The sequence below is a fragment of the Erinaceus europaeus genome, chromosome 23 (genome assembly GCF_950295315.1).
Source record: "Erinaceus europaeus chromosome 23, mEriEur2.1, whole genome shotgun sequence".
NCBI classification, from domain to species: Eukaryota; Metazoa; Chordata; class Mammalia; order Eulipotyphla; family Erinaceidae; genus Erinaceus; species Erinaceus europaeus.
The window spans coordinates 9,190,903-9,211,611 of NC_080184.1; the positions used below are offsets into that span (position 1 = coordinate 9,190,903).

The window sequence follows — 20,709 nt, forward strand, 5'->3', positions numbered from 1 at the left end:
TTTCCTTGATCAAGGTTCAAACCTAGTCACTCAATTTATAAACTTTATTGCTGTTGCCTTTTTCTCTATCTCTAACTGTATCTCTGTCTCTGTTTAACAGTGTTTTTGCTGCAGAGGATGTTAAAGACAGTCCTTGATTAAACAGAAAAGCCTTCAGGTATTTTACTAGAGTTGACTCTAGGCTATCATTCAAAGATCCAGTAAATTGTCAGGAGTCTGGATGGGCCAGGTGAATGCAATTTACTTTTTAAAAAACATTTATTTATTCCCTTTTGTTGCCCCTGTTGTTTTATTGTTGTAGTTATTTTTGTTATTGTTGTTAGGACAGAGAGAAATGGAGAGAGGAGGGGAAGACAGAGAGGGGGAGAGAAAGACACCTGCACACCTGTTTCACCACTTGTGAAGCGACTCCCCTGCAGGTGTGGAGCCAGGGGTTTGAACCAGGATCCTTAGCCAGTCCTTGCCCTGTGCACCACGTGTGCTTAACCCGCTGCACTACTGCCCGACTACCGCAATTTACTTTTATTTTCTTATTAATGTATTTATGAGAAAAGTGAAGAAAGTGAACTAGGGTTCACTGGCACATATGATGCCAGGTGTTGAGCTCAGGATCTAATACTTAAAGAGTCCAGGGTGGGAGTAGATAGTATAATGGTTATTTAAAGAGACTCTCTTGCCTGGGGACATACATGTCCCAGGTTAAATTCCCCAATCAGCATAACCTAGAGTTGATCAGTGCTCTGGTAAAAATTAAAAAAAAAAAAAAAAGGGGGTTTTCATAATGGTTATGCAAAGAGACTTTCATGCCTGAGGCTCGTGAGCCCCAGGTTCAATCCCTCACACCATCATAAACCAAGACTGAGCAGTGCTCTGGAAAAAAAAGTGACAAAAATTAGTCCAATGCTTTTTTTCCCCACTGTGCCAGCTTCCTGGTCTCCAGTTCATATCCCCAAATTGCAGAATGTTTTGAGGGTTGGGAGGACCCCTAAAAATAATAATGAGGAGCTCACTATGTGGACTTCACAGGGTTGGTCAGTGTCCTTGATCTCCTTTTGACATTGAAAGACTAGGACTTGGGCCTTTTATGTATAAGCATGTCCTCCCTGTAGCTGCAGTGCTGTCAAGTGAAGAGGCGGTGCTGCTGGATTTAAAGCAGAGTCTCAAGCTACCACTGTGATTTCATTTTATGGCCTGAAGGGTTCATTAGAGAAAGAAGAAAAATGGCTGTTTCTCAGGTAAGTGACCTATTCCTGATTATAGACTTTCCTTTTATCTTCCTGAATGAGTTGCATTTCAAATAGTACATGTTTATTTCATTGCTTCTAATATTTCTTTTGTCTTACTTGTCATTCTGTCATTTCATCTACTGTTAAAATAAAATTTTCCAGCCAGGATTATTATTGTGACCATTCTTGATTGCCAAGAGATAGAGACGGGAAGGGAGAGAACCAAAAAAAAAAAAAAAAAGAAAAGAAAAAAAAAATACTTGCTGCTGTGAAGCTTCCTCCTTCAGGTGGGAAAAGGAGGATGGGCTTGAACCTCAGACCTTGGCCATGATAATCTGTGCTCTCTATTGGACATGTTGCCATGCCAGCCCTGTAAAATCGTTTTGAGGGCCCATGAAATGGCTAAGTTGACATCGTGCAATTTGAATCTGGAGACTCAGTTTCAATCACCCAAGACTGCATATGGACAAGAAAATGGAAAAATTCAGGGGCTGGGTGGTGGCATACCTGGTTGAGTGCCTGTGTTATAATGTGCAAGGACTTGGGTTCAAGCCCCCAGTCCCCACCTGCAGGGGGAAAGCTTTGCAAGTGGTGAAGCAGTGTTGCAAGTGTCTCTCTGTCTCTATCCATCTCTATCTCCCCTTTCCCTCTCAATTTCTGGCTATCTCTATCCAATAAAAAAAGAAAAAGAAAATGGAAAATTTCATGAATGTTACTCTGATGTCTTTCCTCTTTGTCACTTACTACATAGAAAAAAACCAACAAGAACAGTCCACCTGTGAGGATGAAATTATGCACATATGAAGTTCAATAGAACACACTTTCTTCTACAGTGAACCTTTCTTCTTTTTCTCTTCTTCCTTCCTTCCTTCCTTCCTTTCTTTCTTTCTTTCTTTCTTTCTTTCTTTCTTTTTTCTTTCTTCCCAGTCATTTTATGTGGGTTGTAGTATCCTTATCTTCATTAGCAGCATGCAGCTACTGAACATGTATTTTTTAATTTTTATTTTATTTTATTTTATTGACTGGATAGAGACAGCCAGAAATCAAGAGGGAAGAGGGTAATAGAGAAGGAGAGACAGAGACACCTGCAACACTGCTTCATTTCTTGCAAAGCATTCCCCCTCCAGGTGAGGTCTGGGGGGGGGCTTGAACCTGGGTCCTTGTGCACTGTAACATGTGTGCTCAACCAGGTGCACCGCCACCTGGACCCATCTTTTAAAAATTATTATTATTATTATTACCAGAGCACTGCTCAGCTCTGCCTTGTGGTGTGGGGAATTGAACCTGGGACTTGACAGAGGCTCAGGCTTGAGAGTCTGTTTACATAACCATTATGCTATCTATCCCCACCAATTACTATTATTATTTTAAATTTTTATACTTATTTATTTTCCCTTTTGTTGCCCTTTTTGTTATTGTAGTTATTATTGTTGTTCTTATTGATGTCATCATTGTTAGATAGGACAGAGAGAAATGGAGAGAGGAGGGGAAGACAGAGAGCAAGATAGACACCTGCAGACCTGCTTCACTGCCTGTGAAGTGACTCCCCTGCAGGTGGGGAGCCAGGGGCTCAAACCAGGATCCTTATGCCTGTCCTTGCGCTTTGTGCCACGTGCACTAAACCTGCTGTGCTACCGCCTAACTTCCCTAAGCCCTTTTTCTGATGTATGCCATGTAAATAACTTTTTTTTTCCAAATGAAGGGAAGATAGCCTATGATTATATAAAAAGATTTTCACAGGGCCAGTTGGTGGCACACCTGGTTAAGTGCACATATTACCATGCACAAAAACCTGGGTTCAAGCCCCTATCCCCCACCTGCACGGGGAAAGCTTTTTGAGTGGTGAAGCAGGGCTGCAGGTGTCTCTCTGTCTTTCTCCCTCTTTATCTCCCCCTTCCTCTCTTGATTTCTGGCTATCTCTATCCAATAAATTAAAAAGATAATGATAAAAAAGAAGCTGCTTTTCTAAAGGTTTTTAAAAAATTTAAAATTTTTTTCATGTATCTACAATCCTAGGTTCGTATTCGCATTCTGTACAGTGTCTCTCTGCCTTGCTGATGAATTCTTTTCCTGTGCTAAAGATTTTAAATTTTATATAGTCCTAGTAGTTTGTTTGCTTATTTATTTATTTATTTATTTATTTATTTATTTATTTTTGCTGTTGGGTTCAAGTCTTTGAAGACATTTCCTACTCAAATCTTATGTAATGTATTCTGCTGATGATTTTTTTCCAGAGCACTGCTCATTTCATTTTAGACTTATTGTGGTGTGGGAGACTGAAGTTGGACCTTTGAACCCTCAGACATGAGGATCTCTATGCATAACTATTATACTATTTGCACCCACCCCTGATGATTTCTTCTATGTACTTCATGAGATCTGATCTAAAATTAAAGATTTTCTCTTATTATTTTAATCCATAGTGACAGATATCACTAGATATCTCTATCTGGAAATAGAAGTGAGAGAGAGAGAGATTGAAAGAAAAATCCTATAGTACTACCTCAATACTAGAGTAATTTTTCCCTTGCAAGTGGGGACCTGTCACTGGAACCCATATCTTTCCAGTGCATAAAAAAGTGAGTATCCAGTGAGCTATCTTGCTAGTTGAATTTATTTTAAATTATATGGCACTGATGTTGGGCCTCAGACCTCTAAGGTCACGGCTAGACATTGAGTGTGATTTCAGTATGAACAATTTTTCTTCACATACAAATACCTCATATATTTTAGGACTCAGTAACCTGTGAAGATATAATTGTGACCTTCACTCAGGAGGAGTGGGCATTACTAGATCCTTCAGAGAAGAAACTCTACAGAGATGTGATGTGGGAAACATTCAGGAACCTTCTATCATTAGGTAAGTATAATATTCTTTCATTTGTCAATTAGAGATGTGGAAAAAGACATGATGGACCAATAATTCAATATGTTTGTATAATTTCTAATTCTTTTGAATTTTAGGAAAACTGCAGAAGGATCATTACACTGAAGAACAGCAACTCCATCAAGAGAGTCAAGAAAGGTGAGAGTCACATACAATGGAACGTAATGTATTATATGAGAAATTTACTGTGTTTTAAAATTGTCTTAGGGGTTGGGTTGTGGTACATCTGGACCATGTACATGGACCCAGGTTCAAGACCTTACTCCCCACTTTCAGGTAGAGGCACTCACAAGCATTGAAACAGATTTTTAAGTGTCACTCTGTCTCCTCCATCTTTCCTCCCCTCTCATTTTCTCTGTTTGATCAAGCATAATAGAAAGGAAAAAGGGAAAGAAAAAAAATGTCCTGGGTAGGAGGGTAGATATCATAATTTTTATGCAGAGACTTTCATGCCTGAGGCTCCAAATTCCCAGATTCAGTACCCCATACCACCATAAGCCAAAGCTGAACAGTGCTCTGGTAAAAAAAATCTCTGGGAGCAGAGGATTCATAGTGCTCACACTGAGCTATAGTGATAACCCTGGTAGCAATGAATAAAAACAAAGACAAAAATATAGATATCTCTGTGGACTTGATATCTGCATTATTACCCTCTATGGACATTTTTTTCTGTATAGAGATAAGAGACACTCACATTTTTCACTATTTGTGAAGCTTCTACAGGCCACATAATGGCCAGCCACTTAAACCCATGTCCTCAAGTATTTATTTATTTATTTTTAAATATTTATTTTATTTATTTATTCCCTTTTGTTGCCCTTGTTTTTTTTGTTGTAGTTATTATTGTTGTTGTTGTTGGATAGGACAGAGATAAATGGAGAGAGGAGGAGAGAAAGATAGACACCTGCAGACCTGCTTCACCACCTGTGAAGCTACTCCCCTGCAGGTGGGGAGCCGGGGTTCGAACCGGGATCCTTATGCCGGTCCTTGTGCTTTGCATGTCCTCAAGTATTTTTATATGTGTTTTCTCTATTGCATGAAATATTGTTTGGCTCCCCATTGCATATGATTGAAAAAGAAAACAAAAATATAAAACCACTGCTACAAATTTATTGATTTAAGAAATTGATTTATTTCTCGTCCCAGAAGTTGTGCTTGGAAGCATGACATCCTAAACTAGATACCTGGCATCCAATGTGAAAGAGTGATGCTTTGATTCTTTCTCTTTCCTCTCCCCCCAACCCTTGCTCCCTCCCCCTCGATTTCTTATGTTAATAAATATAATCTTTTTAATGAAATGCTAAATAGCAAAAATTTTAAATGGATTTATTCTTAGAATATTTGATGAAAATATTTGCATACGTAGGTCATAGAGTAGTTGGAGAAATGGCTTAAACTGTGATCCATTGGACATTTTAATTTTTGGCACCTCTGTTTCTTCTCTGATTCATGTGAATCCCTCTCAAATTGAATAAAAAAGCTACATTTTTCAAATATTTAACATAAAGTAAGGATCCCGGTTCAAGCCCTCGGCTCCCCACCTGCAGGGGAGTCGCTTTACAATCAGTGAAGCAGGTCTGCAGATGTTTATCTTTCTCTCCCCCTCTCTGTCTTCCCCTCCTCTCTCCATTTCTCTCTGTCCTAACAATGATGACATCTAACAACAACAATAATAACTACAACAACAATAAAAAGACAAGGGCAACAAAAGGGAAAATAAATAAAAAAATTAGAATGTATAGTATTAATATGAAAAGTTAAAAAATACAGATGAATAATTTTGGCTAAGGAAGGAAGTGTAAATATAATTTAAAAAATTGTAATGTAGGGCAGGGGTAGATAGCATAATGGTTATGCAAAGAGACTCATGCCTGAGGCTCCAAAGTCCCAGGTTCAGCCACCCCCTGTACCACCACCTGTCAGAGCTGAGCAGTGTTCTTGTTAAAAAAAAAATCATAAAAATTAGAATGTATAAGGGGCCAAGTGGTGGCACACCTAGTTGAACTCACCTGTTATAGTGCACAAGGACCCAGGTTTGAGCTCCCCAGCCCCCACCTGCACGGGGAAATCTTTGTGAGTGGTGAAGCAGTGCTTCAGGTGTTTCTCTGTCTCTCTCTCCCTCTCTATCACCCCTTCCCTCTTGATTTCTGGTTGTCTCTATCCAATAAATAAAGATAATAAAAAATTAGAATGTATAGTATTATCAATATGAAAAGTAAAAAAAACTCAGGTAAAAAAGAGTTTTGTCTAAAATGGAAATGCAAATACCAAATATCAATTATAGACAACACTTAAAAAACAAGATCAGAAGGGAAAACACAAAGTATAATATCAGTTGCTTATGGTGCTATGCACCAAAGCAAAGGACTCTAGGCAGAGAGTGGAAAAGATGGAGGGGGATTAGGAACCTTGGTGGAGAGTATTTTATAGACAGATATCAATAGGGTATGAGAAATTTTATGTATGTATCAACAAATCTATTGTAAAGCACTATGCCCACAATAAAATGATTAAAAATAGTACACCTCCTTCAAAATTAACTTACTTAATATTTATTAGCTTCTAGTTTGAGTTTTATTTATAATATTTGTATTTTACTAATTATTTTTAGTTTAAAATTATTTTATTATACTTTATTGAAAATATTTCTTACTTTGGGGTTGCTTATATATTGTAATGACCTGAATTTTTCAGGTAAGTCATTAATGTACAGTTAATTTAATTTTAATTATTTTTACAGAAATATAAATGAGCTGTTTGAGAAAGAAGATTGTCAATATGGAGAGAAATGTCATGAATTTGAAGTATGTCAAAAAATATTCACTTATTTCAGTTACCTTCAAAGACTTGAGAGAAAGCATGCCACAGAGAAACCTCAATGTGAACTATACACTAAAGAAAGTACTCAATCCAGTAATTTTTGGAGACATGACAAAAATAGCAGTAGAGAGAGAGCTTATGAATGTAAACAATGTAGTAAAACATTTAGTTCTTCACAATATCTTCAGAAACATGAAAGAACTCACAGTAGAGAGAAACCCTATGAATGTAAACAATGTAGTAAAACATTTAGTTGTTCCAATTCTCTTAAATATCATATAAGAACTCACAATGGAGAGAAACCTTATGAATGTAAAGTGTGTAGTAAAACATTTAGTTGTTGCAGTTCTCTTCGAGCTCATGAAAGGACTCACAATGGACAGAAACCTTATGAATGTAAGCAATGTAGTAAAACATTCACTCAATCTAGTAATCTTCGAAAGCATGAAAGAACTCACAGTGGAGAAAAACCTTATGAATGTAAACAGTGTAGAAAAACGTTCAGTCAATTCAGTCATCTTCAGGCACATGAAAGAACTCACAGTGGCGAGAAACCCTATGAATGTAAACTATGTGGAAAAGCTTTCAGTCAGTTCAAGTCTCTTAAGGAACATAAAAGAACTCACAGTGGAGAGAAACCCTATGAATGTAAACTATGTAGGAAAACATTCCGCTTTTCTAATTCTCTTAAGATGCATGAAAGAACTCACAGTGGAGAGAAACCCTATGAATGTAAAATATGTAGTAAAACATTCAGTTATCCCAGTAATCTTCAGACACATGAAAAAACTCATAGAGGGGAGAAACCATATCAATGTAAACAGTGTAGTAAGATGTTCTCTCAATATATTCATCTTCAGGTACACAAAAGAAGTCACACTGGAGAGAAACCCTATGAATGTAACCAATGTAGTAAAGCATTCAGAACATCCAGTTCTCTTCAGGTACATAAAAGAACTCACAGTGGAGAGAAACCCTATGAATGTAAACAGTGTAGGAAAGCATTCATTTGCCACAGTTCTCTTAGGTATCATGAGAGGAGTCACAGTGGAGTGAAACCATATGAATATAAATAAAGTAAAAATTCACTTGTTGCAGTCATCTTTGGAGACATATAAGAACTTGCAGTGGAAAGAAAGCCTATGAATATAAACAATTTAGCAAAATATTTAGTAGTTTGCATCATTCTGCAGTTGTGAAAGAATTCAGTGAAGAACAACACTGAATGTAAACAATTCCATAAGACATTTGGTTGATCCAGTTCTCTAGGTATATGAAAGAACTCACAATAGAGAAAAAAACTCTTTGAATATGAACAACATTTTAATGTGTTTATTATATCTGGTCATCTTCAAACACATGAAACTACACACAATGGAGAGAAAACTTGTGATTATAGTCAGTATGGTGTTTTTCAGTCATTTCAAAACTTAGAATTGAAATAATATAAATTAGAAAAAGCCACAATAAATAAGTAAACTAGCTATTAAAATGTTTTGTACATCCAGTGATCTTTAGACATGTGCAAGAACAATGGAAAGAAACATGAATGTAAATTAGTAAATTCTCAAGCTCTGAATAAATTTCTTTTTTCTGTGTGGACACATTATTTTATTTTGGAACAAGCAAATAAAAACATTAAATCTCAATTTAGTTGTTTTGGTAGCATTTATACATCTGTAAGAAAACCTCTCTCATACATGGACATTCTTTATTAACTTATTTTGCCAGCCTCTTCAGACTTGATTTTTTTTAAAAAAATATCTACTTATTTATGAGAGAAAGAACTAGAGCAATGCTCAGCTTTGGCATAAGGTGGTTAAACCTTTGGCCTGTCAAGTCACAGCATGCAACCTCTAACAGAATGAAAGAGAACACAGCACCAAAGTTTTCTTCAATGCAGTAGGGGCCAGGCTCAAACTTAGAGGTTGTGCACATGTCAAAGCAGCACTTTATCTAAATGAGTTATTTCATGGGCCCTACATGGAACTACTTTATATTTAAAGTTCTCCAGATCCCTTCCTGGAACTTATGAGAAATAAGTATGTGAAATAATAGCATTTCCTAATTTTAAAGTTTCCCTAGGACATGTAATTATCATTAACTGACATCAATGAAATAGAGGACACTTTCAAAATATTTATGTCAAGTCTCTTACCATCTTTCCCTTTTCCACTATTCTCCAGGACAACTAATCTGGTATTCATAGAAACAAAACTGAGGGAGTCAGGCGGTAGTGCAGAGGGTTAAGCGCATGTGGCGCGAAGCAAGGACTGGCATAAGGATCCCGGTTCGAACCCCTGGCTCCCCACCACAGGCGGTGAAGCAGGTCTGCAGGTGTCTACCTTTCTCTCCCCCGTCTTCCCCTCCTTTCTCCATTTCTCTCTGTCCTATCTAACAACGACGACTTCAAATACAACAACTAAAACAAGGGCAACAAAAGGGAAAAATAAATACAAATATATATTAAAAAAAATTTTAAAAAAAGAAACAAAACTGGGTTCCTCTTATAAAATGAGTCTTGGAAGAAACTGAAAACATCATTAACTCAATAAAATACAGAATTCAACTCCACAACTTGATACAAGCCCTATCAAGCTTGTCCCTCGAGAGATTGAATTCTAAAGATAATAATTAGAAGAGGTTTGTCTTATGAATGAACTTAGCTGTTCCACCCTCCTTATTGTGAGTTGAATGGCATGACAGAGCAGAGGCAAAGAGGTGTACAATCTTTTCAAGGTATTAAATCAAAAAGGTCAGAGTTTCCACAGCATGGCAACAGCTTTGCAGATGCCCACATCATGGTAGTTGAAATAACAAAGCCCAGCAAAGGTTAAAGCTGAGAGTGCCAAAATGCCGGCTTTGGCAGCTTTCTGCGTTGCAGCCCCATGAACATAGTAACAACTTGTCCAAGGCCCCAGTCACTGGAGAGTGAGGGTTGCAGCCAGGGAGTAGTCTATTGCCAAGCAAGGATTCAAATAAGCAGCTGGAATCAGGCCAAGGAGTAAAACACTGACAACCCTCTCACCAGTCCAGTGGAGAGAGGCAGCCTTGGAGTCAGAATAGCAACTGGGTGACAGGTGGATGTGCTGCATCCCACACCATGCTGGGGTAGGCTGGTCCTGAAGAAATGCTGAGACAAGAGCAGGTCTGACCACTGGTGCTCGAAGGAACAGAGCTCAGCCTCCTTGCGCCCTGCTGAGGACACTCAGCCTCAACAAGACCGCCATCTCGCTTCCCTCTGAATAAATTTCTATTTGAACTACACTTTTATCTTGCAGATCATAAACTACTTATTAAAATATTTTATTTGTTATTGATAGTTTGTTACAAGATTGTAATATGATGTATAATACCACACCCACCATCAAAGTTCTGTATCCCCAACCTCCTGTTTCCCAAATAATTACCCTAATTTTCTTCAGTCTTAACAGTTTGCTTTTTTTTTCCTTTTTGGAAAATTCTTGTAAATCTGATCTTGAGATTCTACATGAGTGAATCCATCTGATAGCTATCTATAATATATAATATTATATATTATATTGACATAATATATAATATATTAATATAATATAATATATAAATAAATATATCTTTTATATTTCTTTATTTTATGTTGTCTCCATGTGACAAACTCACCATGGTTATTTTTTTTAAGGTAGAAAGACTATTTAATTGTTTCACAGGGCTGCCAATAGTGTTAAATTTATAGTATCAGCAGCAAGCTGCAGTGGAAACCCTGGTGATGACAAAATTTTTAAAAGAAAGACATAAAGAGTAAGAGTGAGACCAGGCAGAGAAAGAGGAAAAGAAACCACGAGACTAAAGTTTTTTTTATGACAACTTTATTATTTTTTATTTTTTAAATATTTATTTATTTTCCCCTTTTGTTGCCCTTGTTTTTTTATTGCTGTTGTAGTTGTTGTTGTTATCAATGTCATCATTGTTAGGGCAGAGAGAAATGGGAAGAGGAGGGGAAGACAGAGAGGGAGAAAAAGATAGACACCTGCAGACCTGCTTCACCACCCATCCCATAAAGTAGCCCCCCTGCAGATGGGGAGCTGGGGGCTCAAACCAGGATCCTTAAGCCAGCCCTTGCGCTTTGTGCCATGTGCACTTAACCTGCTATGTTACCACCACCTGACTCCTGAAAACTGATTTTTAAATTTGGGTTACACAGACAGCAAAGGAGCTCAATATCCAGGAGAGCAATTTTGTTGATGCTAAAAACAGTACTTCTCATAATAACATGAAGCAGGTCTGCAGGTTTCTATCTTTCTCTCCTCCTCTCTGTCTTCCCCTCCTCTCTCCATTTCTCTCTGTCCTATCCAACAATGACAACAACAATAAAACAACAAGGGCAACAAAAGGGAATAAATAAATAAAATAAATATTTTAAAAAAATTTTTAAAAAAGAAAAACACTAAAAAAATAGACCCATACAATATGAAGCTATTATCTCTTTTGTGGACACAGTCTCACTGAAGCTCACAACAGCTGGTCAGGGCAGTACGAAGGCAGTTGAATTATAGTAGGTTTCCTACTGTCCTGGCCAAGATGCAAGACAAGCTGGGTGCCCTTTTCCTGCACACAAACTCTAATAAAGCTATATTATCAGAGTTCTGTGGGCTCATTATCCATAATCCAAACAATTTTTAAGACATCTAGGGAATAGTTTGTCAGGACTACCATCACCACAACTGTGCATATCATCAGAGACCAAACATTGATAGACATATAAATATATAATTTGATTTTAAAGACTTAATCATCAAAACTGTCAGCATTTGACACAATAATTGTCTCAATGCCAGCTCACTAAAAGTGGGTCTATAACACTGCCAGGCACCCCCTGGATCCTATTATAATTTAGTCAATGAAAATATCCCCTCTACATGATCCTTATGTCTGGTGCATACTGTACTATTGGATACATTCCCATTAAAATTCCTGAGATTAACAGAAGTTTAGAATCTTGAGATTCTTACCTAGAAAACCCTCCCATAATGAGAATCAAAATGCATGATGAAGGTATATTTGGTAAGACTAACAAGTCCATGTTGCTAATAATGGTTTTAGTCAGATGCTCAGAAACTAGCAGATTAGAGAAATAAAAAAATCAAACCCAGCAATAAAACCAATGAAAATAACAAACACACTTGAAGTTTAAGATGCAGTGCCAAGATCCCACAATTCAGTCAACAACGACACCTGGTCCAGGTTCTGGTGGTTGATTTTCAAGCTTCTAGACAGGTGTCTGTGTGTGTGGGGTGGTGGTGGTGGAAGCATTTGCAAAGAAAGGGCTGTGTACAATACTCAGTACAGCTTCTGCTCAGACCTTCCACTTAGCTTGGCCTGAAATGACCTCAGTGAGATCTCAATAAGTGGCTATGACCTTTCACACCCCATCCTGAGTGCAGTCAGAGTAGGGATCTCATGTTGGAGGGGTGTGTGCAGAGTGGCAGCTTAGGGATAAGACTGGGAGCGGCAGGGCTGAGAGCCAGGTGTTCATGCAGACTGAGCAGTGTGGTAAGTGCTAAGTGGTGCTCCTGCTGTCAATATCCTTGGACAAGGTCCAGGTTGGCATAGGGTCGGAGAGTGATATCAGCATAGGATGTCCTTGTATCTGAGGTGGCAGGGTCATGCCAGTCCCTGTTCAGGGTGCCATTTGCCGGTCTAGCTTCGCGGGCAAGAGAGAGGACCAGGGTCTCATGGCTGAGCTGGGAATGCAGTTCAATCTTTATTGAAGAGTGGGGATGCAGTTCAACAATCTAATCTCTTCTAATCTCTCTTCATTAGAAAGCCCTGTCTTTTATGTCTCCTGAGGCAGAAGTGTCAGGAAGAGGAAGTACGTAGGATAGGGGGTGGGGAGAAGGAAAATATCAAGTGAACCAATGGGGATTAAACCAGTGAAAACAATGATTATGTAAATACACCACAGCCTCAAGCAATGTAACAGAAGGGGTCTTAGAAGCAGAATTTAGAAGCATACCAACAGGGTCACAGTGACTGCATTCTATGCTGTGCGCTAGTGACCTGAAACTGCACCTAAGTTAGGCATGGTCCCACTGTGGCCTCCTCTCTTCATGAGACCACTTCTATTTTAAAAGGAGCTTCCAGGTATATAAACAATGTGTTTCTCTGTGTCAGCAGAGATTCTGTGGCTTTCTGCAACCTAGTGGCTGTGTGCTCCGCAGAGACAGGCCAAGGAGGTAGAGATTCAGGAAGACCCCATGTGTATGTGGCAAAGGATGACAGCTATTTCCTAGAATAGTCCCTCAACCTTGAGACCTCCTCAACATAAAATGGAAGTCTGCCTTCAGGAATTGGCTACATTTTCTAGGTTGCCAAGGTGTGTATTGCTTCCTATACTGGACATCTCAACGGCCATGACCACTGCATAGATGCAGCTGAAAATGATGGTGATCCTGGGGTTGTTATTGCCCCTGCTCTACTCCATGGAGAGGTAGAATGCCCCTGCTCTACTCCATGGAGAGGTGTAAGTGGTGAATCCTGAAGTTCCAACAACTTGCACACCTGCTGCCCAAGTTACTATTACTGCTGTGTGCTGACCTTCCTATTTGAATGGGCCCTCAAATCAAGGAGCCACCTTGACCTGCTCAGGCACTCATGACCAAGGTCCATCTATTCTGGGACAAGAGGGGAGAAGACAGGAGACTAGACTCTTGCTCTATATTCTTAACCTTGAACAAGGAAATCAATTTTATCAAGAGACAACAGACACTTTACATCATAATAAAGGTTTTATTGAAATATTCCTGATCAAACAGAAGGATGAATATGGGATGATCTCACTCTCAGGCAGAAGTTGAAAAACAAGATCAGAAAAGAAAACACAAGTAGAACCTGAAGTGGAATTGGCACCAAAGTAAGACTCTGGGGTGGGTGGGTGGAAAAAAAACAGATCCAAGGAGGATGACAGAGGACCTAGTGGTGGTTTTATTATTATATGGAAAACTGGGAAATGTTATACATGTACAAACTATTGTATTTACTGTTGAATGTAAAACATTAATTCCTCAATAAAGAAATTAATAAAAAAAAGAAATAAATATTCCTGATCATAACTTTTACCTTCAAAAACTTACTCTATGGGAATTGGGTGGTAGTGCAGCAGGTTAAGTGCACACAGCACGAAGCACAAAAAAAGGCGTAAGGATCCTGGTTCAACCCCCTTGCTCCCCACCTGCAGGGGAGTCACTTCACAAGCGGTGAAGCAGGTCTGCAGGTGTCTATCTTTCTCTCTCCCTACCTGTCTTCCCCTCTTCTCTCTATTTCTCTCTGTCCTATCCAACAACAATGACATCAATAACAGCAACGATAATAACTACAACAACAATAAAAAACAAGGGCAACAAAAGGGAAAATTAATAACTTAAAAAATAAAAATAAAAAACTTACTCTAGTTTTATATTTTGTTCAAAGCTGCATTAGTTCCAACCATTATCATTATCACCTGCATAGGAAATTGAGTACAACTCTTAAATGCAGAACTGTATTTATATTATATATGTCAGTAGACTGTAACTCATAGCAGTATTAGTCTTTTTTTTTGTGGGATTTTATTTATTTATTTATTTGCCTCCAGGGTTATCTCTGGGGCTCGGTGTCTGTACTAAGAACAAACACACTGCTCTTGGAGGCTATTTTTTTCCTTTTGATGCCCTTGTTGTTTATCATTGTTGTTGTTATTGTTGGATAGAACAGAGAGAAATTGAAAGAGCAGGGGAAGACAGAGAAGGGGAGAGAAAGAAAGACACCTGCAGACATGCTTCAGCTCTTGTGAAGCTACCATCTTGCAGATGGGGAGCTGGGGGCTGGAACCAGGATCCTTATGTTGGTCCTTTTGCTTCGTGCCATTTGTGCTTTACCTGCTGTGCTACTGCCTAGCCCTAAGAATTAAATGTTATTCATAACTTTACAGGTTCAGGGGCCTAGGAGGTGGAACAACAGGTAAAGTACCTGACTTGCTAGCACCAGGTTCCATGTTCAATCTCTAGCCTCACATAAATCAAAGTAATGGCCTGCATATTTCTTTCTCTATCACATAAACAGGTCTTTTAAAAAATTCATGTTCTGAGGGGGAAAATCAACTGTATGTCTCAAAGTTTTTCAAAACACAGACTGAGTCTTTTTAATATATAGGCTGTGTATTTGATATGCGGACTCTCTCAAAAGCCTAGACCAAGTAGATTAGAAGCATCCAATAGCACAGCTATATACAAGATACTGGATACTGTACAGCAAACCATAACAAAAGGACTTTTCAAAGTTAACCCAATTACCAAATAATGTGATGATAACATTAACTATCCATTGTCTTTTTGAACCCTAAGACAGCAGGAACCTCACATCTCCACTATAGAGCCCCTACTTCCCCCAGTCCTGGAACCCTTTACTTCCCCCAGTCCTGGAACCCTTGGATAGGGCCCACTTTCCCGTATGCATCTCCCAATCCATACCAAATAATACTGCATCCACCGATCACAACCTAACCAACGCAACGATTGCCACCTCAACATGCTTCACCTCAGACTGTGTCCAGAGACTTCACGAGTGGAATGACAACCCTTCAGCTTCATTACTCGGGTGAGACCTTTCCTTTTATAGTATACTCTAATTTCATCTCAGGTGGTTCACTTTCTAACAAAGTCCCATAACCTAGATATACACCAGTTTCTGTGAGAGAGAGCATATGTTCACACGTATCCATAAACTACTGCAAAATATATACCTGAAAGCATAAATACACTAGAGTTTGCAGTGAGTACCCCACTAACACTTCCTCTCCACTATTCCAACCTTTGGGTCCACGATTGCTCAACAATTTGTTTGGCTTCGTATGTTAACTCTCTTTTCAATCACCAGGTTCCAGATGCCAGCAGGATGCTGGCCAGGATTGAAGACCCCTGGATTGAAGACCCCACCAATGTGGGGTCTGTATTGAAGACCCCACCAATGTGTCCCTGCATTGAAGACCCCACCAATGTGTCCTGGAGCTCAGCTTCCCCAGAGACACACCCTACTAGGGAAAGAGAGAGGCAGACTGGGAGTATGGACCGACCAGTCAACGCCCATGTTCAGCGGGGAAGCAATTACAGAAGCCAGACCTTCTACCTCAATGACCCTGGGTCCATGCTCCCAGAGGGATAGAGAATGGGAAAGCTATCAGGGGAGGGGGTGGGATATATGGAGATTGGGTGGTGGGAATTGTGTGGACTTGTACCCCTCCTACCCTATGGTTTTGTTAATTTATCCTTTCTTAAATAAAAAAAAAGTTATCAGCCAGCAGCTTCGCAATAAATTTTCATCGAAGGGAAAAATATTTATTTATTCCTTTTAATTGCCCTTGTTTTTATTGTTGTATTTATCATTGATGTTGTTGTTGTTGGATAGGACAGAGAAAAATGGAGAGAGGAGGGGAAGACAGAGAGGGGGAGAGAAAGATAGACACCTGCAGACCTGCTTCACTGCCTGTGAAGCGACTCCCCTGCAGGTGGGAAGCAGGGGGCTAGAACCGGGATCCTTCATGGGTCCTTGGGCTTTGAGCCATGTGCACTTAACTTGCTGCACTACCACCTGTCTCCAGAGGTCCAGAGTTTTATCCCCAGCAGCACATCTACCAAAATGATGTCTGGTTCTCTCTCTCTCTGGCTGTCTTTCACATTAACAAATGAAATATTTAAAAAAAGAGAGAGGAATTGAAAGGGGAGGGTAGATAGAGAGAAGACAGAGAGGCAGCTAAGAAGCCACTTCACTGCTTGCAGGTGGAGTGTGGGGACTCAAACCTCAGTCTGTATGTATAGTGATATTTGTGCTTAACCAGTTGCACCACCACCTGACCCCCATTAATCAATCCACTTAAAATATTTATTTATTTATTCCCTTTTGTTGCCCTTGTTGTTTTATTGTTGTAGTTATTATTGTTGTTATTGATGTTGTTGTTATTGGCTAGGACAGAGAGAAATGGAGAGAGGAGGGGAAGACAGAGAGGGGGAGAGATAGATAGACACCTGCAGACCTGCTTCACTGCTTGTAAAGCGACTCCCTTGAAGGTGGAGAGTCTGGGGGGGGCTCGAATCGGGATCCTTACACCAGTCCTTGCGCTTTGCGCCACCTGCGCTTAACCCGCTGCTCTACTGCCCGACTCCCAATCAATCCACTTTTCTAATGAATCAGTGGTGAGCTGAAATATCTAGTGCTTGATCTATGTTTTTCTATAACTTGCATGTACAGTAACAGTTAGGGTGAAAGGACCTGCCTATGGCCTTCACCTCAGACACACAAAATACAGAACCTCCTACATCTGGAGCTGTAGTGCTTAAAGCAATACAATTAAGCTATGGTATTTTATTTGCCTCCAGGGTTATTGCTGGAGCTCGGTGCCTGCACTATGAATTCACTGTTTCTGGAGGCAATTTTTCCCATTTGGTTGCTCTGGTTGTTACCCTTCTGGTTGTCGTTATTATTATTGTTATCATTGCTGTTGTAGTTGTTGGTTAGGTCAGAGAGAAACAGAGAGTGGAGAAAGACAGGGCGATAGAAAGCTTGTAAAGCGACCCCCCTGCAGGTGGGGATCCAGGGGCTCCAACTGGGATCCTGATGCTGGTCCTTGCGCTTTGCGCCATGTGCACTTAACTTGCTGTGCTACCGCCCAACTTCCGAAGTCACCTTTAAAATTTTTTTAAAAAATTTATTTCTTAAAAAAAAATATTTCTTTATTGGGGAACTAATGTTTTACATTCAACAGTAAATACAATAGTTTGTACATGCATAACATTCCCCAGTTTCCCATTTAACAATACAACCCCCACTATGTCATTTATCATCCTTCATGGAAAATTTTTTTTTTTAATATTTATTTTCCCTTTTGTTGCCTTTGTTTTTTTATTATTGTTGTAGTTATTATTCTTGTTGTTATTGATGTTGTCATTGTTGGATAGGACAGAGAGAAATGGAGAGAGGAGGGGAAGACAGAAAGGGGGAGATAAATATAGACATCTGCAGACCTGATTCCCCGCAGGTCGGGTGCAAACTGGGATCCTTATGCCAGTCCTTGCGCTTTGCCACACGTGCATTTAACCAGCCGCGCTACCGCTCAACACTTGAAATCATTTTAAAAAATAATTTTGTTTTTTAAATTAATTAATTAATTAATTAATTTTCCCTTTTGTTGCCCTTTTTTTTTTTTTTTTCCTCCAGGGTTATTGCTGCAGCTTGGTTCCTGCACTAGGAATCCACTCTTCCTGGAGACCATTTTTCCCTATTGTTGCCCTTGTTGTCTATGATGTTTGTTAATATTATTATTGTCGTCGTTGTTGGATAGGACAGAGAGAAACTGAGAGAGGAGGGAAAGAAAGAGAGGGGGAGAGAAAGACAAACACCTGCAGACCTGCTTCACCGCCTGTGAAGCGACTCCCCTGCAGGTGGGGAGCCTGGGCTCCAACCGGGATCCTTAAGCCAGTCCTTGCTCTTTGCGCCATCTTTTTGTTGTTGTTGTTGTTGTTACTGGATAGAGACAGAGAAAAATTGAGATAGAAGGGGGAGATAGACAAGAAGAGATACAGAGATACCTGCAGACCAGCTTCACTGCCTGAGAAGTGACTCTTCTGCAGGTGGGGAGCTGGGGTCTCCCAACCCAGATCCTAAACATTGCTTGGGCTTTGTGCCACATGAGCTTAAGCCGCTGTGCTATTGCCCAACTCCCGAAATCATCATTTTTAATACCACACACTCATCAGTTATTGGTCACCTGGTTTGCTTCCAGGTTTACAAATTGTGCTACTATGAACATATGTGAACACAGATCTTTTTGGATGGGTGTGTTGGGTTCCTTAGGATATGTCCCCAGGAGAGGAATTGAAGGGTCGTAGGGTATGTCCATTTCTAACCTTTTAAAAAATATTTATTTATTTCCTTTTGTTATCTTTGTTGCTTTATTATTATAGTTATTATCGATGTCGTCCTTGTTGGACAGGACAGAGAGAAATGGAGAGAGGAGGGGAAGACAAGAGAGGGAGAGAGAAAGACAGACACCAGCAGACCTGCTTCACCGCCTGTGAAGCGACCCCTGCAGGTGGGGAGCCGGGGGCTTGAACCGGATTCCTTACTCCGGTCCTTGAGCTTTGCGCCATGTGCGCTTAACCCGCTGCGCTACAGCCTGCCCCCCCCCCCCCATTTCTAACCTTCTGAGAGTTCTCCAGACTGCTCTCCACAGAGGTTTGACCAATTTACATTCCCATCAGCAGGGCAGGAGGGTTCCTTTAACCATACAATCTCTCCAGCATTTGCTGCTGTTACCTTTTCTGATGTATGACATTCTGACAGGAATGAAGTGGTATCTCATTGTTGTCTTTATTTGCATTTCTCTGACAGTCAGTGACTTGGAGCATTTTTTTCCTGTGTTTCTCGGCCTTTCAGATCTCTTCTTTTTAAAAAAAATATGTATTTATTTTCCCTTTTGTTGTCCTTGTTTTTATTGTTGTTGTAGTTACTGTTATTCATGTCATCATTGTTAGGACAAAGAGAAATAGAGAGAGGAGGGGAAGCCAGAGAGAGGGAGAGAAAGACACCTGAAGACCTGTTTCATCACCTGTGAAGCAACTCCCCTGCAGGTGGGGAGTCAGGGGCTGGAACCGTGATCCTTAAGCAGGTCCTTGTGCTTTATGCCATGAGCACTTAACCCGCTGCACTACTGTTGGACTCCTTCAGATCTCTTCTGTGGTGAATATTCTGTCCATGTCCTTTCCCCATTTTTGGATGGGGTCATTTGTTTTCTTGTGGTTGAGTTTGCCAAGCTCTTTATATATTTTGGTTATTAAACTGTTGTCTGATGTATGGCATGTAAAGATGTTCTCACATTCTGTGAGGGGGCTCTTTGGGTAGGGAGAGTTTGACTTCTCTTCCAATTTGTATACTTTTACTTCCTTGCTCCTGCCTGATTGCTATGGCAAGAACTTCCAACACTGTGTTGAATAGTAACGGTGATAGTGGGCAGCCCTGTCTAGTACCTGATCTGAGGGTAATGCTTCCAGTTTTTCACCATTGAGTATGATGTTGACTTTAGGTTTGCTATATATGGACTCCACTATCTTGAGGAGTTTTTGATCTATTCTCATTTTTGTAGTGTTTTGATCATAAAGGGATGTTGCATTTTGCCAAAGGCTTTCTCTGCATCTATTGATATTACCATGTGTTTTTTTGGTCTTCTTTTTATTGGACCAGGTTGGTTGACTTACATATATTAAACCAACCTTGCATCCCTGAGATAAACCCCACTTGGTCATGATAAATGATCTTTTTAATACACTGCTGTATCCAGTTGGCTAGATTTTTGTTCATTATTTTAGCATCTATGTTCATCAGAGATATTGGTCTGTAGTTTTCTTTTCTTTTTCTTTTTTGGTTGTGTCTATGTCTGCTTTTGGTATCAGAGTGATGTTGATTTCATAGAAGCTGAAAGGGAGTATTCTTGTGTCTTCAATCTTTGGAAGAGTTTTAAAAGTAGAGGGATTAAGTCTTCCTTGAAGGTTTGTAGAATTAATTTGTAAAACCATTTGGTCTAGGAGTTTTGTTTTTAAATTGTTTTAAACTATTAATTTATTCATTTTTCCCTTTTGTTGCCCTTGCTGTTTATTGTCATTGCTGTTGTTATTGCTGTCATTGTTGTTGGATAGGACAGAGAGAAATAGAGAGAGGAGGGAAAGACAGAGAGGGGGAGAGAAAGATAGACACCTGCAGCCCTGCTTCACCACT

General features: G+C 39.6%; 1 protein-coding gene and 1 pseudogene across 1 annotated transcript; one reads left to right on the forward strand and one right to left on the reverse strand.

The window, feature by feature from the left end:
- The first annotated feature begins 1,220 nt into the window (after nucleotides 1–1,220).
- LOC107523443 (zinc finger protein 14-like) lies at nucleotides 1,221–8,009 on the forward strand. The gene is made up of 4 exons (XM_060182448.1): nucleotides 1,221–1,235; nucleotides 3,960–4,086; nucleotides 4,191–4,251; nucleotides 6,854–8,009. Exons 1-4 carry the CDS (start codon nucleotides 1,221–1,223, stop codon nucleotides 8,007–8,009), a joined length of 1,359 nt encoding a protein of 452 aa, XP_060038431.1.
- Nucleotides 8,010–9,612: 1,603 nt separating this feature from the next.
- On the reverse strand, nucleotides 9,613–10,166 carry LOC103127011 (succinate dehydrogenase [ubiquinone] cytochrome b small subunit, mitochondrial-like; annotated as a pseudogene).
- Nucleotides 10,167–20,709: the final 10,543 nt, after the last annotated feature.